Source organism: Phaethon aethereus (assembly GCF_964289735.1).
Source record: "Phaethon aethereus genome assembly, chromosome: 1".
Classification (NCBI taxonomy): Eukaryota; Metazoa; Chordata; class Aves; order Phaethontiformes; family Phaethontidae; genus Phaethon; species Phaethon aethereus.
This window is the reverse complement of record NC_138575.1, coordinates 2714111-2734535: the sequence shown is the minus strand read 5'-3', so window position 1 is coordinate 2734535 and position 20425 is coordinate 2714111. Positions and strand designations below refer to the sequence as shown.

Here is a 20425-nt window from a genome sequence, read left to right as displayed (position 1 = left end):
TATTTAAAATATTCATTAAGACCAATTATAACACAGATAATTCATGCAACATGCTCTTCTTCCATAAAAATAAGCATTTTTTCTTCTATCCTTCTAAGCTGCATAAATGAATATATATCATATTAATACAGTTTTCAAAACTAACTGAAAAATAATCGAAACTAATCAACAATAGGTAGGCTCAGGAAGAAGGCAGAGGGGGAAAGGAGACAAATGTATTCAGGCTGAAGGTTACAATCAACTTGGGATCTAGAAAATTATGACAGCAGTAATTATTCGAAATTCAGAACCTATAAAATAATAACCTATAAAGAATAAGAATGTTAACAGCAATATGTTAAAACGTTTCTTATTAAATACATTGTAATCTCTTCACACAGCTTACCACTGCTCTATACGATTTAGTTTTAAGTCTACTGTGAAAAAAGATACAGAAGTGCTTTTAAACATGGCAGAAACAACTTGCAATTAACATTAAATTCTCCACGTCCTGGCGGCTTCTGGAGGAACCACCAACTCCACCCAACAAAAGCAACTGTGGATCGCAACGAAAGCAGAAATTCAGCATGTGTCTGCACACTTCAAGTGCAATTTTAAGATTACTGGGTGATATTCATTCACTTGCCGCGCTTCTTTATCAGTGCTGGTATAAAAGTAACCTCGTTAGGATTATTTCTCTGTATGTAATTACTATGACACATGAAATCTCACTGCAAATGTGAGAACCTAGTCAGTTAGTAAAGAAAACAATATTCGCAACATTAAAGCCTCCATCTTGTCAATATTAAGCCAGAAACAGTAGCAGTTAATAATAAAAAAAAACCTCTTTGGCCATAGTTCTAATCTTTATCCCCTTAGAAAAGTCATCTTGTTTAACAGTAAAACATAACCAGAAAGTCAGTAGCAGAAACAAACTGAGAACTCTTCATTAAAAGGGGAAGAAGGCTTACCCTTTCTTCCAGCCGAGCCAGCTGCTCTTTGTAGTAGGCATCATGCTTCTTCAGTTCTCTGTCTTTCTCTTCCAGCTGCTTGGCCTAAAAAAAGAAATAGAAAAGATAAAACTGGATCAAGAAAGAGCCTCACTTGCAAAGCAAAACATCTACTATAAATTGTACCAGTAAGGAATATACAGTGATTGAGAACGGCAGTCTATTAGCTCTTGCCAAACAGTACATTAATAAGATGATGATTGCTGCATTGAAAATGTAAAGAGATTGTCTATTGTACTGGGTTTTTTCCTTCCCTCCTCAACAGCTGTGCCACAGTTTGTCCAAATGTATTTGGAAACATCACGAAGACAGAACCAAGCATATCCTGCTGAGATTAATCTTTTTTTTTTTTTTAAATTAACTTTGCAGATCACTTCTGAACTTAGGGAAACTTGCTCAAGCTACCAAACAAAATACACACAGAGCCTCAATATTTAACTTTTTTATTAACTAAGTGGACATTTTAACATGAGGAAAGCCGAACTTGCATTCATACATTTGTAGACAGTGGTAAAAATTCTTTTGAAGTAGTTGTTTTTACCTCTAAAACCCCAGTCCAGGAATGTATTTAGCATGTGCTTAATTCTAAACACATGAACGTTTAGAAAGAACCAAATCCTTGCATATTTGCAAAGGCAGATCTAAAAAATACATCTAAAACTCCGCTGTCCTCTAATTAGTAATCATTCCTCTGGAAACTCCTAGATCGGCTGAAGGATCCAACTCAGTAAGCTGAAACCCTTTACTGTAGGATCACTCCCGTGGCCAGTAACTTAAAACAATACAGGAGAATTTTGAATATCTGGCTTCTGAATACTAATATGACTTGTGTGTTCATTTAAGAGACACTGCTTCCAGCACTACTGAGCGAGTTGACATTTTTTTTATCTGTAGTACGTTGTAATACGTAGTATTAAGAGGACTGACTCATCAAGAATTCTACAATACATTAAAAGAGAGCACAGGCACACAGAATACATACAAAGCTACAAGTCCTCCAGAGGAAATACTAGACAAGTGATTTTTAACAAGCTATGGAGGATTTAATGTCTGAATTATAAGCGCAGATTCATTCCAGACTCATAATGTTTTAATAATAAAATATCTTTAGTGACTAATAATTATCTAGTTACTAATAATTAGCTGATAACTATCAGTGGTCATTACCACAATTGCCTGTTCAACTTTGGTCATTTACCTCTAACGTTATTTTCACCCAGGTACTGACACTACAAAGCCAACTGCACAAAATCCCTGTTTTAGCAGCATCGTGCATAATGGTAAACTCTCGTACTCTCACTACTTACGATGATATCTCCAGGTCACGCTCACAAAAGCATGTCAGAAAACTTATTTACATTATACATTGTGCTATACTTGTTCTATAGATTCAGGACTTAATTCTCTTTGTGAAGATTTGCACTGTTTTTGCAGACAGATGAAGAATAAAATAACAACTTTGGATTTTTGGTTGTTCCTTACTTAAGGACTTACCTTTTTTTCTATATCCTGAAGCATGTAAAAAAATCAAAAAGTCAAATTCAATTTATTATATAATGGTGAATAGAAAGAATGCAGAAAAATGCATGCATGTCAGGTGTATCTGTAATTTAGAACAATGCAGAAAACTACTTGGAAGTTCTTTTTTAAATAAAACTTCACCAAAAATATCCCTGCTCTACCAAAAACACACAGACAATTTTTAATTCTACTTGGATGAAGCAAACCTTGCCCTCTGCAAACCACCTCATCTTCAGAATACTGCTGTGAAGCACACGCTACAGCCCTGCCCACCACCATTTAAATCACCCTTTACTCACTACAGAAAACTAATTACAGTTTTTCCCAAAGCTGGTTACACTAAATATTCGACAGCCTAACTACCATGCTTGGTATTGATCACAGTTTTGGTTTTTTCTACATAATCCCTGTATCAGCTCTCAAAACTTCCTCTTGCCGTGGTTATAGAAACAGCTAAAAATCCATTGCAGGTCGTACCTCCCCAAACCATCGTCTCCCAAATGCCTAACAGAAGACTTCAACATATAGTCGTGGTTACCTATACACGAGAATTTTATGTATAACCGCCTCACGATCCCTAAAATATTTGCAAACTGAAGGACATTCCTTTTGTGCAAGTGGAGTTAAATAAGCCAGTGACAAAGAAAACGGAAAATTAATGTTCCATAATGCTCATGAGAACTCGGTTAAGTTTTAGTTCTTACAATTCAATAGTGTTTCACACGATTCTATCGATGACCCATGCAAGGGCATCATGACTTAATTCACTCGCCCCATTACTGACAATTCACAAGGGCAGAAATTTTCACGGTGTAAAAACACAACAGGTCAAGGGCACACTAATGACAGATGAAACCCATCGTCTCCTCCAGGCCCAGCTGAACATCTAGCATCAATTCTCTCCATCTCACAGAAATAAACGTTAGCAGGAGATTAACTGATCCTTCCTCTTTTAGATAAAAACAAGTGAAAGAACGAGTCAATCTTCGCAACTGCCGCAAATCATTTTATGAAGATGCCAAACCCCCTGAGATTCAACCCAAAAATCCCTTGCCAAACTCCTCATACAACAACGCTAAAAACACCTATTTTGTTTTAACATGATGCATAGCTGAAGACTGTACCACACTACAGCTGTGTTCCCATCCATAGAAAACCTTGCTGCTCTTCTGCATAGTTTTTCTATCTTTCTTCTTAAACACAAAATTGTGGTTTGTCCATGTTATGTGGCTATTAATATAACCACATATATAGCTACACTACTATTTTCAACTCAATCTCCTGCAGTCTGCACGTTATAGCGCTGAGGGATTTCAGATCCACTCATCAAAAAAACTCACATCGCACTGGCTCCATCCACATTAACCACAGTTTAATGTTCAAATACTGTTGTTGCTACTACTGCTTTTCACTTCATAATTTGACCAGGACACACTCAAATCTAGTCTATATAAAGTAAAAAAAAAAAAAAACAAACAAAAAAGAAAACCAAAACCATGTGGACATCTGGCTTTTTTAAAAATTAAAACTCTAGACAGGTGAATTAGAGCTGGCTTAGATATGAGCTCTGAAAGTGTTTGAAGAATTTCAAGAAATTTCAATTGGATGAAGATAAATTCTGAATGACAAGGAAAGCAACAACATTCCGAGAAAGATGCCCCCAAACCTCCCTTAACAGGACATCACAAGCTGCTGAAAATTCTTCATAAAACAGACATATAGAGCATTAAAGACAAGAAAGCTGAACAAAAAACCCCCTAACTAAAAGTTCCCAAACCACACGGTATATAGCTCAGAACATCTCTGTAACAGAGGAGCTCAAACAGAAAATATTAATATAAAGAAATGGCAACTTCAAAAATTCTAGAATGTTGATTTTGACTAAATTACGATGAGACACTCTTGGTAGTAAAGTATGCTTCAGCTCTCACACTAGAGACAAACTATGTTTAAGCTGGATCATTTAAGACACTCCATCTGCAAGTCATATGCCTGGTATTATCCTTTTACATGGGTCAGCACAAAGAAAGCAAAAAATGCTAAAATCTAGCATTAAATAGAATTAGTAGCTTTAAATGTCCATATTCCAAAATTTGGAAACAGATAGGTAAAAAAATACAATTCTGTAAGAAAGAATTGCTTTTGAGATTCACATCCACTAAGCTGCCTTTGTAGCTCGTATCGATTCAATTAAGCCTGAGGCAGCCTTGTGTCGGCAAAACTTTCCAGAAGACCTGCATGGGACTCTCACTTTAAATTCTTTTAAATTTAAATTTCTTTTATATATATGAAAAACAATATGAGCAGGGGAATGCAAACTACACTGGTTCGAGGGAGGGGATTCTGCCCCTCTGCCCCGCTCTGGGGAGACCCCCCTGCAGGGCTGCGTCCAGCTCTGGAGCCCTCGGCACAGGAGAGACACGGACCTGCTGGAGCGGGGCCGGAGGAGGCCCCAGCGATGCTCCGAGGGCTGGAACAGCTCTGCTGGGAGGACAGGCTGGGAGAGCTGGGGGGGCTCAGCCTGAAGCAGAGAAGGCTCCGGGGAGACCTTACGGCAGCTGCCAGGGCTGAAAACAAAGATGGGGATGGACTTTTAGCAGGGCCTGTTGCGACAGGACTGGGGTAATAGTTTTAAACTGAGGGTAGATTCAGATATAAGGAAGAAATTTTTGACAATGAGGGTGGTGAAGCACTGGCCCAGGTTGCCCAGAGAGGTGGTAGATGCCCCATCCCTGGAAACATCCCAGGTCAGGTTGGACGGGGCTCTGAGCAACCTGCTCTAGTTGGAGATGTCCCTGCTCATGGCAGGGGGGTTGGACTAGATGGCCTTGAAAGGTCCCTTCCAACCCAAACTGTTCTGTGATTCTATGACATCCATTGTGACGCATTTTTTTTTCCCTTGGAAAGTTTGTTTTGCCATGGAAAGTTTGTTAGTTTTTGGAGTTCGGTTTCCTGCTCCCCAAGATAATTGGTGATCAAAACAGCCAGATTTCACTGCAGTAAGATATAGGGATTTCGGGGTTTAACCCCAGCCAGCAACCAAGACCCACAACAGCCGCTCACTCGTTCTCCGCAGCAGGATGGGAAGAGAATCGGAAGGGTAAAAGTGAGAAAACTCGTGGGTTGAGATAAAGACAGTTTAATAGGTAAAGCAAAAGCTGCACACGCAAGCAAAGCAAAACACGGAATCCCTTCCCCACTCCCCATGGGCAGGCGGGTGTCCAGCCGTCTCCAGGAGAGCAGGGCTGCATCACACGTAACGGTGACTTGGGAAGACAGACACCACCACACCAAATGTTCCCCCATCCCTTCCTCCTCCTTCCCCCAGCTTTAAATGCTTTTATATGACGCTGTATGGTCTGGAACATCCCTTTGGGCAGTTGGGGTCAGCTGTGTCGCCTCCCGGCTTCTTGTGCCCCCCAGCCTGCTCGCTGGTGGGGTGGGGTGAGGAGCAGAAAAGGCCTTGACTGTGTGTAAGCCCTGCTCAGCAGTAACGAAAACGTCCCTGTGTTATCAACACTGTTTCCAGCACAAATCCACAACACAGCCCCGTACCAGCTACTGGGAGGAAAATGAACTCTGTCCCAGCCAAAACCACCACAGGGGGCCAAGCAGCAAATTACCATCACGCTGCTTATTGCCCTGATCCTATCAAAGCTTTTGTGTCACTAAATAAAGTAGAAATATTAGATGATAAGAATACTACCTAATTGATTTATTCAAAGATTTGGTTCCCTATATTGTGAAATTAAGTGGAAGATTTGGTAGACCAGTAAGAAACTCAGAAAAAAAAAAGTTTTTTCTGTATAGCTACCACCCCTGGCATTTGTACAGCAAAGTTAAAAAAAAAAAATTAAAAGATGTATTCATTTATACAGGAGACAATATAAATATGGCAACAGAAGAGAATTCACTGCATAAATAAAAACCTGTAAGGTAATATTATATTTATGGGGCCACAGGAACATGATCAGTGAATACCAATTAGCCGTAACAAAATAATTAACAGTAGCCATGTATTCAATTAGCTGAACGCTGCACTTTAGTTGTAAATAAGATACTGGAACAGGTTCATTGCTTCTTCACAAAGTAGCTCTAATAAACAAAGCGTCTGCCTGGGTGTTACTTAGAAAACAGCTTCAGAAGGTCACCTTCGAGAGGCAGCCCATCTTCCCAAGACAACCCAAAATTAAAATCCAGAAATAGATCGCTAATATTAAATGCAGGTTCTTCAGAATCACTAGGAAGTTGGACCAAGATTTAAAGGCCAACCTGGGTTTCCTTTCCAAAAGTAGTGCCTGGATTTAGCACGGCACTGGTATGAGTTTCCATCATCGGAGTGTATACAGAGGGGTTAAAAGATGGAATTATTGGTCCGGGGATGGACACCGGCTGAGAAGTAGATAGCCAAGCAAACCGCAGCGGAGGGGTTAACAGATGGAATTTTGGCCTGTGAGAAAACCACAGTTAGCACAGGAGAAAACGGATGGCTGGGTGAGAAATAGATACTAGGCTGGGTGAGAGGAAACAGCCCAGAGAGATAAGAAAGTTGATCAAGGCGAGGGGAGGATGTGGAAGACGTGCAGTAATGGAGGAATATAAAGCACAATTCACAATTTTGTTTGCCTTGCAACATTCTGCTATTGGCTTGAGCATGGTTGATATGTGACTGCTGGATTATGGTAATATGCCGCGTGAACAAAGCCTGCGAACCAACAGACAGGGTGGCTGCAGCGCATGCAGCGCGCCTGGCCAGCGGGCGCGTACGCCATAGGCTCCCTGTGTTGAGAGGTGGCAATCGAGGCGTGTTCTGGCACTCGCTGGCCACGCGTGTCGAAACCCGTCCCTCTGCAAATGTATAAATACCGGGATTTCCCGAAGGGCAGTGGGCCGGTGTACGGCGAGGTCACCGTTGCCTCCGTGGGGACGCCCACGTAAAGCTGGCACCTACCGACAGCTGGGCTGAGCTCGCGGTGCAAGACGACACGAGAATGTACAGATGGTCCATCTTCCTCACAGTCCTCGGGCTGGTAAGACAATCGCTTTGCAAAACACCCTTAGTGTAATTCATATCTGTAGTTAATAAAACGCTTGCTTTTTCCCCGTGTAGCCTATGTATATGTGTTTACCCTTCTTGGGAATCCTCGAAATCACCCTAAACCAAGGAGAAACAGATGTCTAAAAAAAATTCCCACGCATGGCCTCGTACACGGCCGCAGGGACACTTGCGCAGCACTCCCACGATGAAGCCAAACCCTTCTCACGCTGCATACAACAAACAGAAATGCGTTTTGTCCTTTTCAAGGTAGCACAGAGCAAATTGAAAATGAATGTTTAATAATTAACTTCAAAAAAATAAAGGTATCCAGTTAGCTGGATGCAGCAAGGTTGGAGGCGCGTGCAGTCTGTAATTGCTATTCTTTAAGGAGTTGCAGGGGATAAACCATTATCAGGTAATTCAGGAAAAGTCTGTAGGCAGACTTCAAAATCAGCCCTCGAAGCACTTGGCAGTCCCAAGTTTAGAGCGGCCCCTCGGTGCCGACTCCGAGCTCCAAATTCATTAACATCCGAGTTTACAGAAGAACACCGCTGAGATGGCTTCAGTTTGCATTTTTCTGGCAGAGAAGAATAATCTGCTTCAAAATAAGAGCCCGGTTTTACACTATATTTATAAAGCACCGTCAGTCATCGGCAAGTGCTCTGCTTAGGTCTTGCCAAGCTGCTTCATGGTCAGTTCCTCATCACTCCACCAAGAACGTCAGAGGATGAGCTAAGGGGACAACCACAGGACTGGGTCTCGCAAGCCACATTCAGGGCTGCAAGTGAGACCAGGCATCAGGTCCGGGGGCTGGAAGAACACCCTGTCACAAGGGCTTTACAAGACTAAGGGGATTTGCCTGATGAAATGCTAACTGCAGCAATGAGGGCTTTTCTCATGGGAAAGGTCACAGGAAGTATCTACAGGCCTTCAGGCAGGCCGGTGTGCTTTGAAGAAAAGGTTAACTGATTAATAAGCAAAAAAAAAAGCGGCAGCAGAGGGCTGGCCTTCAGCAGCTCCAGGAGCATGACCATCTCGCAGGAGAACTGCTGGCGGGCCAGGATGGATGTGATGCACCGACCGCAAGAGAGCAGATCCCAGAAAATGACCTTTCACCATTATGTTGCTGGAGATTTTCCATTTGTTTTACAACTTGAGGTTTGCTGGATAAGCATATCTGTAGGTTAAAGCAGGGTGTGAATTCATGAGCTTGTTGACACCAACGTTGCTCAGGTACAGATTCTGACTGTCTTGTTGTGAAGCAGTTATTCAGCTTTTAACATCCACTACGCCGCTCTGCCCAGAAACCCTTTTGCAGTGGACTACACTCGCCCATCACGTACAACCCTGTGCACTGACGTTTGCATGTTGATAAAATCTAAGATGAAAAAGGTTCATAACTCGTATACATGATTATGGTCAGCAAAACTGTGACCTTCGTTCACTGCGTACAGTATACAAATAAAAATGATTCTCTATTTCCACATTTAACGTACGTTGGATTACAACAGTTTTCAACTTGAACCTTCTACTTCAACATATATACACACACCATTCTGAATGGGCAACAGAAGTAACTTACGGATATTCTTAGGAACATATGCTTCTCCCTTCCCCCTCCATATAATTTCTTTTTGAAGCTATTGCTATTCACAAAAATCGTTCCTCACCGCAAAAAATGATCCAAACACATCACTTAGAAAAAACTATGTTAATTTCCACTTGTAAAGGTAGAGAATAGTTATGAATTAGAAACAGCAGCAACAATAATGCATCATAAAATATATTCTTTGACAACTGTAATTAAAACAAGCTTTTGTAATTACCAGTAAATGTGCTACAGTACCTTTTCTAAAAATAATGAAGTCCTAAAAGAATGAGTAGTGCAGATAAAAAAGATCACATTGAGACGAGGCTAATGGAGAAAATTAAAAAATTGAATTTACAAACAAGTTAGGATCTAGTCTATACAGAACATGTGACATTAAGCTTCATTTACTAAATCTAGTTCTAGACCAAAAGAGAAAAACAAATCTACAGTGTGTCAAACAAAAGAGTTAGGATTCCAATTTCTACTATAAGCCACAGGAACACGCAACTGAAATCCAGAGGCACATCGCTATCCATCACGGCAGAAATTCATTAATGTTCTTGTCCCAACAAGAAGAGTTTCTCTCACTATGTTAGAAGTAAAAAGCTGAACAAGGAAAATGTGGGGCACCTGAAGAATGAGGTGGATGATTTAGGGGAACTCAACACAAATAGCTGAGGTACTCAAAGGGACCTCAGGAGGTTATGTAGTTCCTGCTCAAAACAGGGTCAACTAAGAGGCCAGACCTGGTACCTCAAGGCTGTATCCAGCTGGGTTTTGAAAAGCTCCAAGCATGGAGACTGAACAACTTCTGCTGTGCCCTCTTCATCAGCAAGGACTCCCAGATTCTGCATGTAGAGACAAGGTTCAAGGAGAAGTAGTAACAGCAGTACTGAGTCACCAATCACTTCAGAGGACTCCAGGCTCCTTCCAGCTTGAATTATTTCACCTGAAGCTGGTGAGGGATCTAGAGCACAAGTCTGATGAGGAGCGGCTGAGGGAACCGGGGTGTTCAGTCTGGAGAAGAGGACGCTGAGGGGAGACCTCATCGCTCTCTACAACTGCCTGAAAGGGGGTTCTGGTGAGGTGGGGGTTGGTCTCTTCTCCCAAGTAGCAAGTGATAGGACAAGTTATGCCAGGGGAGGTTTAGATTGGATATTAGGAAAAGTTTCTTCACTGAAAGGGTTGTCGGGCACTGGCACAGGCTGCCCAGGGAGGTGGTGGAGTCCCCATCTCTGGAAGTATTCAAATGCTGTGTAGACGTGGTGCTTAGGGACACTTAGGGACATGGTTTAGTGGCGGACTTGGCAGTGCTGGGTTAACGGTTGGACTCGATGGTCTTAAAGGTCTTTTCCAACCACTATGATTCTACAATTCTATTTTATGATCCTATCCACAAAACAAAAGGCAGAATGACCACACAGTAGTACCAAATTGAGGAGTACGAATACTAAAGAAAAGCTGCACTCATCACCAAACTCTGCTCCTCTCTGGGTGATCTGGTTTGTTCAGCTTGAAATCAACAGATTTTGAAGATTTTATTTTCCTGAAACTAAAAATTAAAATACATTCATGACTACTATAGTCATCAGCAATATGCAGAGAAGCCTCATTTCCATCCAGTCATAGTTCAAAGAAAAAACAGATGCTAAACAAATCTGTATTACATATATGCATGTCAACGAGAATAAAAGAAAGGCATGACTTATTTCTGAAACTGTATACATGCTTTTCATTTAACTAATGAAGTCCAAAAGGATCAAACATGTTAAAGACTATCTGTACTGCTGCCAGGTATTTGTAGCAATTCAAATAACGTCTATAACAATTTCTGACAGTTTCTGATGTTTCAGTCGTATGTCCAATATGTACAGTTTTCCACTAATCTTAAAGAAGCAGTCATAACCTGCTCCGTATGAGCCAAAGTGGATTTCTCTATATAAAAATGGAGCAAGAGAACTATTATGCTGTAAAATGCAGGACAAACAACTGCCAGTAAACAGATTTCAGACTACATTCTACTTCTACCTTTGTTGCTATACTGCTATTGTAGTAAGTCATAGGTATTTCTGACCTTTTTTTATTGTGTTCAGAATTGATCTAATAATAATTTACATAAGTACTTTGAAATTCCTGGGTAGGAAAGATAAAGAAAATGTTTTAGTAAGGACTGTGAGCCAACATTTGATGTACTTCAGAACAACACATCATGTAAAACAAAGGAAAACATAAGGAACCACCACCCTTCCAGAAGGTGTTCTCACTCCAGATCACCACTGAAACCCAAAAACAAGTCAGTAGGAAGAAACTTGCACCTCAGTTGCCTGGTGTCTAAACATTCAGACTAGAGAAAATTTTTAACTCTTCTAAGCTTTCCATCTAGGAACTTTTATTCTTGCTTCAGGAATCCAGCATCTTTTGTCAACACTTTGAATTTATATTATCACATTTTTAAAAGCCACAACTTCTTTTGCCTTACAAACTGAAGATCCAGTAGCCTGAAAGTAAACAGTGAAGTAATTCTTACAGATGCTGCACTAATATAAGCACTGAAAACTCAACATCTCATTGAAGCCCACTTCAAAGCCAATCTCATCTGAAATCCCATACAAAACTTACTCTAGCCTCTGTTTGTTAGAGATCTAGAAGCGTTAGGGACCACAGGTTCTCTGGTGTTATTTTCCATCTGCGAGTATCCTACTTCTTGTATCAAATGATCAAAGCTACACACGAACTGTGTAATTTCCTTCCAACTGAAGTTGCATCGTTGGAACTGGCTGCTCGATCTGTCATCCTGGTAACCAATTTCCACTATAGGCAAAAAAATAACGATGCCCAAGTAGGTAAATCCACTTCTGAATACAAAATAAGAGAACATTTCTTTCTTCTCAGCTATTCAAGTTATTGATTTCTGCTTAAGACACAAAATTGAATCGGTTGTAACTACATCAGGTGTTTCTCAATTTGAAAGATACAATATAAGCAGTACCTTCATTTTCAGACGTTCAAGAAGGCACTACTTAAAAATATCTTTAAGACAATAGATTAACTGTATTTTTTTCAGATCTTGTTAAATTGAACTCTTCGCTTTAGTAATAAACAAACCATGAAAACTCACTGTCTCTCTCTCAAGTAATGCAGCCATACTGTTTACCATTATTCCAAAACAGAGAGATTTTCCTTCTCTGCTTGATAATAAAAGAACTGCAAATAGTAGATGATTTAAGACAGAAGTTTTAACTCAGAAACAAACTGATCTTTTAAATGGGGCATATGACTTAACAGTGAAATATTTCGGTGTTTAACCTCAGCATTACCAAAGGAGTATCATTTTGGTCAGTTTTGGGAATGCTACAGCTTTCACAAAAGATCTTCTCCCATCAAGATATACAAAAAATCCACATGGTAAAGAAAATATTTATAGCTAATTGGTATGCCGTATATATCATGGCTATACAAAATTTATGCCAATGAAAAAGTCATTGCTTTTTAAGTTCTTCTGTTTTGTTCTTCGCAGCACTTCAAAAACTTCAATTCAAGCAAACAATATGACAGTTCCACAGTTCTTTTCAACGTATCACTAAAGTATTTAACTAAGTGTGAAAATTCTATGTGATAAAAAAAAGTTATTATACCCGTTTAAATTATTAAATACAAACTAAGATCCAGCAAAGTTAGAAAGCAAAGCCTTGGGAAAGTGAGCAGAAATGGCAGGAAGCATGTGCGGGAATCCAGCAAGATTTCATGCTCTTTGTATTTTAGTTAGGAAATTATAATGCTGGTCTTTCAGAAATTTCTTTAAATTTTTCACAACTTACTCTGAAATAAACCCGCATGGGAATTACTGCCTTGAGTAGAATACCTCTGAAATGAGCAGAGATTGATTTATATATTGATTATTGGTGAGCATCCTCCTTTTGAATAATCCTATAACACGTGTCATTGAATTTCTGTGTCCAACTTCCATTCATTGCACTTTTATTTCTCTTCTCATTTGATTGCAAAGTCTCTAGGGCAGACCCTGGAACTCACTACACATCTGTGCAATGTTTAACATAATTACACTTCAAGCTCTGCTGGCGTTTGTATTATTCTAACAGAAATAAGCAATACTCTAAGCACAGAAAATATATAAAAATATATAAAATTGATGGAAAAAAGCAGACATACAAGACAGTAAGGGAGGTAAACACTTGACTTTTGTAACAAATGACCATGCTGGAAAAACAAATGAAAATAATTTAAAACAATTTTTGAAGCCCTGCCCAGTTCAGATGGTATATATCTGAGTGTCCTAGTAATTTGGGACTGAGCAACCAGAAGAACCCCAAACTTATAAATATCATTTCTTAATTGGAGGCAGGAAATATATTTAAGAGAGGGTCTGATGCTAACATTTCCATTCCTTACTCTGACATCCTTGTCATGTGAATTTGTTGACGCAGTATCTCGAGTGATTAACACAGCAGGGCAGAGACTTCTCTTACAAAGACATGGTTCTGCATTTCACTATAAATTTTTCCTTGCAATAGGAAAGAATAAAACAGTTGCCTAATGGGATATTCAAAAATAATTCAACATTACCTTACATAACAAAAAATGTAAAGTAAATAATCATAAGATCCAATGAAACGCTCAAAGGTTTAATAAAAATTACTGGATAGAAATGGCCAAAAAGATCAAACCAGAGATTACGTGGTCAATGTCCCACCTTTGAGGCAGTTTACAACTGAGATAACTTCAGTCATCTACAAAAAGGTATACGTTGAGATGATCACAACTGGAAATAATCTCAATTCACAAAGACCACGTAGAACATCACAAGAAACTGTTTAAGTTACCAGGCAGCCTGAAGACAGGTAGGATCCAGTGAGGACAAATGGAAAATGATACAACTTGGAAGCGAAAGCCTGCACCAGCCACATGAAGCATTTTTATTCTGACTGTAAAGCCCCAGAGAAAGACTTTATAATCCTACAGGCAAGCCAATAAAAACTTGTCCCGTGTGTAACAATAGCCAAATAAAAACAGAAAGAGATTTATGAAGAAGAAGGGAAAGAGAAAACTGCACCACTCCCAAGATCGCATTATTTGGCATAGACTAAATAAATTCTCAGATCTTCACAGAGCTCTGGTCACTACAGCCAAAAACTTCAGGGAAGAAAGAAGCTGGAGATACATAAAGACCATGTACAGAGATGGGTACGTGACAGAGGTATACAAAATAATTAAATGTTCAGAGAAGGTGAGTCAGACTCTCTTATTTACTCCCTTCTCATAATACAAGATCGAGTAGATATTCAGTGAACAGTGAAATTGAAAAGCTACAAATTTGAAACCAATTAAATGCATAATTAACCTGCAGAACTCATTGCCACAAGTTATCAGTGAAGCCAATCGCTTAGCAAAATCCAAAAAAGTTGAGATGTTTGTATTAACTGTGAAAACATCCACAGTTTTATCTTTAAGGTAGCTGAGACACTGGATTCTTTTGAGGACTGTAAACCTCATCATCCTGACAACAATTAAAAATATTGAAGTCTGTCATGAATCAGTTATAAGAGATTAGGAGGAAACTCCCTGTCCTTTTTGTACCACCTGTATGTCACAAAGTGCCTCCAGAGAACTACTCTGGTTTTTGTGGCATATGGCAAAAACCATTATTTGAGTCAAAAATTTCAGCCACTTTCAGTCAGCTGCTGCAATGCTGTATGTACATAACCAAGAAAGAAAAAAAGCCCGAAATAAGCCTTGCCAACTTTTTTCTTTCACAATCAAGACGACTATATAGGGATTGCGCAGATCCATACAGAAAGCTTCAAGAAGTCTTCTTGAAGAACTGCCCTCATTTGTTTGTTGGTAACAGCTAAACAGTGTAAGGAACCGATGTTAAATGGAACTCAAGGTATAAAACAAAACAAAACGTTTAATCAGCCGGGGGGAAAAAAGCTAACAAGTAAACTTAAATACTGCTGAGACAGAAACCAGAATGCCAAACTGGTTCAAATGACTTGTGCAGAAAGAAAGCCTACAGAGTTTCTCTGCTCAGCAAATTTCCTACCATTAGCCTTATTGTTCTTAAGACAGAGAAATCCATGCAGCAAAAAGCCCAGTTTTCCAGCCTGAAGAAGACAAAAAGTGCTGAGAAGCACATTGAAGATGATGGCAGTGGATCCATGCTCTGAGCTTACTGAAGCAAACAAACACTGATGGCTTCTCTAGCCTCTTCCTTCCCATTTCTGCTATTCTTCTCGTCACCCGGAATCACAGAATCATTAAGGTTGGAAAAGACCTTTAAGATCATCAAGTCCAACCATCAACCCAACACCACCACGCCCACTAAACCATGTCCCGAAGTGCCATATCTACACATTTTTCAAACACTTCCAGCGATGGTGACTCCACCACCTCCCTGGGCAGCCTGTGCCAATGCTTGACCACTCTCTCAGTAAAGAAATTTTTCCTAATATCGAGTCTAAATCTCCCCTGGCACAACTTCAGGCCATTTCCTCTTATCTTGTCGCTAGTTACTTGGGAGAAGAGACCAACACCCACCTCACCACAACCCCCTTTCAGGTAGTTGCAGAGAGCGATGAGGTCTCCCCTCAGTCTCCTCTTCTCCAGACTGAACACCCCCAGCTCCCTTAGCCACTCCCCATAAGACTCGTGCTCCGGACCCACCCAAACACACATAAAACCAGCAAAATTGTCACAGCTGTAACTTACACTCTGCTACGACACCGCAGCTGCCTAAACATCTATCAAGGGCGAGTATAAATTAGGACTGTAATTTCAATCTAAACAGTAAGTCATCAATCACTTGAAAATCAAATACTACCACTGTAAGGGCTGAGTAGAAATGGATGAGAATGTCCCACTATGATCCACCACTAGAAAAACTATTAATTACCATGTTGGTTTTTCATACCGTTTATTGCTGTATCTCAAACAGAGCAGCTCAACCTTAGACATCGATTAGGATTCAGCTGTGTGCAGTGCTGCACAAATGCAATATGGACAATTAGCGGAAGGAAGAACACCTGCAAGATTTAATGTAATATATATTCAAGAGATAAGAAGCTAAGAAAAAGTCCACAGACAACAATTAACATCCAATAAGCCATATTTCGGGAATTTTTCCATTCTTCGAAAGCGCAAGTGGTAAAAGGCACAATAACAAATAAGCTAAACTTGTGCTACCTGTTATTATAACTTCCAGAGATGTAAATGTTGTCGGCCATCAGGACTATCCTGATACTCACCACTTTTTGTTTGCTTATAGTTTTAAGCAGAAGAGAATTAGGGCTCCGACGCAAACAGCTTCTGGCTCAAGGGCATTCCCTGTCACTGAGGGCCGACGGAGCACCCTTACTGCCTCTCGAGCAACGTGACCCTAAAATGGAGACAGCACAGTCCTGGGCTGCAGGAGCGTGTGCTGTGCCCTCCGTTCAACTCTGCAACCTCAGAAAAGGTTTCTTCACTTTTTTTTCTCCTCCTTTTTCAGGGTGTCGGTGATGTTTGCAAGGAGTCTGAGGGCTCTGTACAGTGCTTGGAGAATCACCGATCCACAGGTTTTGTAAAGGAATACTATTATTTTAACATGACCATTTTATGTTGTGGGTGAGAAAGTCTGCAAGTGAACGCAAGCTCTTAAAAGTGCTTTATAGGAAAGTGGTTTCATCCCACGGCTTCAGGAAAATATAAGCTGCCAAGTACTTGTATAATAATGGCAAAAAGACCCCTCTTATATTTTGGGAGTTGCTATAACATGTCAATTTTACACAATCCTTTGCATACTGCCCAACATTTAGAGTGCTAGAAAGCAAAGCTGTTCTCTGAATTCATGAAGTGGGTTTTTGGGTTTTGGTTTTTTTGTTTTGTTTTTACTGCATGCTTAAACCTTATTTGTCATGCAATACAGACTGTTCTAGCCCACAGTGAGAATTAGTGCTTAATTTTCTAAACGTGGAGAGACATACCAACTACTTGCAGAAGTAATGTCACTGGTATTTGCATGAAATTGAGAATAGCAAAGAACTGTTAAAATTAGATTAATTCAGAAATGGGAGAAGACTAACAACTTTTCTCTGTCCTTAAAGAGCAAGAAAAAAAAAAGATTCTGCAGAACAAAACATGACCTATCATAAATAGGCAAAAGATCTAATAAAATGTTTATTCGTCCCTCTGTATTACGAGTATATGAAACTCTGTTGAGGTTTCAGGTTATGAAACAAGATATGGCTCTGCAGCGAAACGAGAAGAACAGTGGAACTAGGGATCGAAGGACTCTCCCTTGTCTTCCAAGCGCCTTGGTCTGGTGTCAGACTAATACAGAAGTTATGGCGACATGATCAAGGCAGATCGGCTGGAAGATTGACTGAAAATATCAGGAAAGGGATGAAGGCTTGTTTTACCACTTTTCTCCCCTCTCATACTGTCTTGTGAATTGTAAGGTAAGCCAGATTTCAGAGACAAACAACAGAAAAGAAATATATAATTGACTTTCTATGCGTTCTTGGAATGTTTTTTTAATACGTCTTTATCCGCGAGTGCAAGCGCCTGAAGCCACTCTAAAGAGATTCTTTTTTAAATTTTGTGTCAGAGGAGTTAAGACATACAATATAGGTTAAGAAATTCCTTTTTTTTGCAAGGGTATTTCAAAATAAGAAAAATATTATTTTACCACAGAAAACAAGAAATAATTATTATACATAATACATATTACATACATAATATATATAGCTATATATAATTATCTTGCTACTATCTGCCAGATATCACATCTATCTGCAAGGTAACACAGCTGTTCAAGCTTACCTGACATATATTATACCTTTATTTAATGCCGATACAGGGACGGAGAGGCTGAAGAATTGAATTTCCAACAAAAAACACATTTTTCTTACAACAGGCCTCACTGTGTAGCAATCTGTGACCACTCAAAATTACATAAAAATTATATATATGTGAGAAAATATTCACAAACATCTTCCGGTACATTTATCACCCGGTAGTATGATCCTGCTACATTTCAATAATTTAAGGAGATGAGGCTCAGTTAGTTATCGAGTGAGACAACACAGCACAGTCCACGTTGACCAGTGTAGCAACTGGTACAGTTTAATTTAAGTTAGTACCAAATCAGTACCTCAACAACGTGCTAAGGAAATGCAAGACCATTTTCAAATGGGACATAATACCCACGTCCTAATCGCCTGTCAGTAAAATGTCTAAAGTCCTCCTGTAAAAATTGGGTTCCCCATTCCCCCAACGCCAGCTCTGTTGACTGTGATCTACCTCTCCAAATTCAACAGGCAGTCTCCGGCAACGACTATTTTTCACTTCTTGCTTTATGCTCCTGAGCACTATTAGACGTCTGCCACATTCTACTTTCACAGCCTCAATTTATAGGTGGGGGAAGCAATATATTTACATGCAGAAATGTATTCAGGCTCTGAAATACTGACAACGTAACTGCGGTAGAAGCACAAGCGTTATTACTGCCGGTGACATACAGTCCGAGCCCAGCTCAGGCACACGTCGAAGGAGAGATGGAAGCATGAATCTATGTTATGCAGAATATCACCACAGATGCATAAATTCAGCTCCTATAAACTAAAATTAAAGAGACACTTGTTTGCTTTTATGAAACCTTAATCTGCAACACATAGTGAGCAGTATTTTTTTTTAATGATGGGGAAATAGCCCCACATCTCCTCTTACTTAACTGGAGTCAATTAAAAAAAGCAGTTTTCCCTGAAATTTAAACTGTAAGGGTTTACTACAGTAGGAAAAAATATCATTTAAAGACAAAACTACAGTTTTTTTTTAATTCTGTAACAAAAAGACCCAAAGCCACATGGTTCATGGACCACGTAAACAGATCTGCTTCATCAGTCAGACTAAAAAAACCCCAAAACTGGAGATAAAATTAAGAGAGCAATTATCAGATTGGAACCTGCCTGTTCAAACCAGACAACCTTTGGATTCACTGTATTTATTTTTTTTTAACTCAAGCTGCAGATCTGTGCTAGCATCAGGTAGTTCTGCTGCTAGTCTTGTCTTCTGCATTTGTGGTCACCTTTCCTCCTTCTCCCCTGCACCGACACCCAGAGAGTTCCCCCCACCCCGAGTATATTACTTCACACATATATGTGTGTGTATCTACATATTTATATATTTTTATGTATGTATATACACAAAACCCCCTTTTCCTTCATACCTTGATCTCAAAAATCACAATATACAGTGAAGACCTTAGATGTTCATTCTCAAAACCTAAAATATCAAAAGATTTCTACAAAATACTACGAGAAAATTTTTAATTGACATTTTCTTAAAAAGCAGTTTCGTTCTGAACCCGAAACCTTCTTCCATTTATATCCATGTATAAGGCTTCCAAACGATACCAGGATTGTATCTGAATCGAAATACAGAAAGAGCCCCAGTAGGGAGGGAATGGTGTACATAAATAACAGCAAACAAAATTTTCAAAATTACCAGCATTTTTGTGAAAATACTTAACTACAAATCTACCAGCAAATTTAGTGGGACCAAGACTAGACCTAGATACTTCTGCAGGGTTTTCCCGTTTGTTTTTAATATTAGGGGGAGTATCAGAGACACTGAATATTTGACTAATCTTCTCTTTGTTCAGCTCCCCAAAAAACTTCATAGCCTTAACACAAGCACTCCCAAACTGCTAAACAGTGGCAATAATATCTATTTTAAATGCATTTTTTTGCAAAACAGGAGACAAAATCAGTGACAGACAGACAAAGATCTGGCCTAGCAGTTACAGGCTCAAAAAAATAACATGCATAGAAATAGCACAAGCTAACAGACCGGGGAGCGCAAGCACAGGCACACCCAGGGTCTTTTGAGCTAGGTAAGAGCAATAGCTTTTATCATCGTATTCCCCGAATATAACTGAGATTTTCTGTCTAAAATTGATGGGAGGAATAATTCTGACAAATATTGTATTCCTCTGTGTGCCTGGCGACATATGCAGGCTTCACAAGCAAAAAGCCATTCATCTGAGGCTGCGTACCAGAGAGGGCTTGCGTAAAACTGCCGTCGCAGCTAATCTCCTGCTCCAGGCTACCTGAACCTCCTCAGATGTTATTCTCAGGTTAAAACTGTGATAAATTACGAAGACGCAGTAAAGCAAGAAATACGGAAGTATTTATTAAGGGCAAAATGGGAAAAAAACAGTAGGAACCTGCAGCAAAATGTGGAGGGCTGATACAATCCTCCCCCTGAAGGCTACAGAAGATCTAAAAGTTT

At 39.7% G+C, this 20425-nt stretch overlaps 1 protein-coding gene across 1 annotated transcript in view; it reads right to left on the bottom strand.

The window, feature by feature from the left end:
* Positions 1-20425, bottom strand: part of CHCHD3 (coiled-coil-helix-coiled-coil-helix domain containing 3) — a gene marked incomplete at both ends in the record, with an annotated part of 171446 nt that overhangs the window by 62754 nt on the left and 88267 nt on the right. Inside the window, 2 exons of the mRNA XM_082010818.1 lie at positions 951-1034; positions 2484-2498. Of these exons, the coding sequence (XP_081866944.1) occupies positions 951-1034; positions 2484-2498 (99 nt within the window). The remainder of the gene's footprint in view (positions 1-950; positions 1035-2483; positions 2499-20425) is intronic.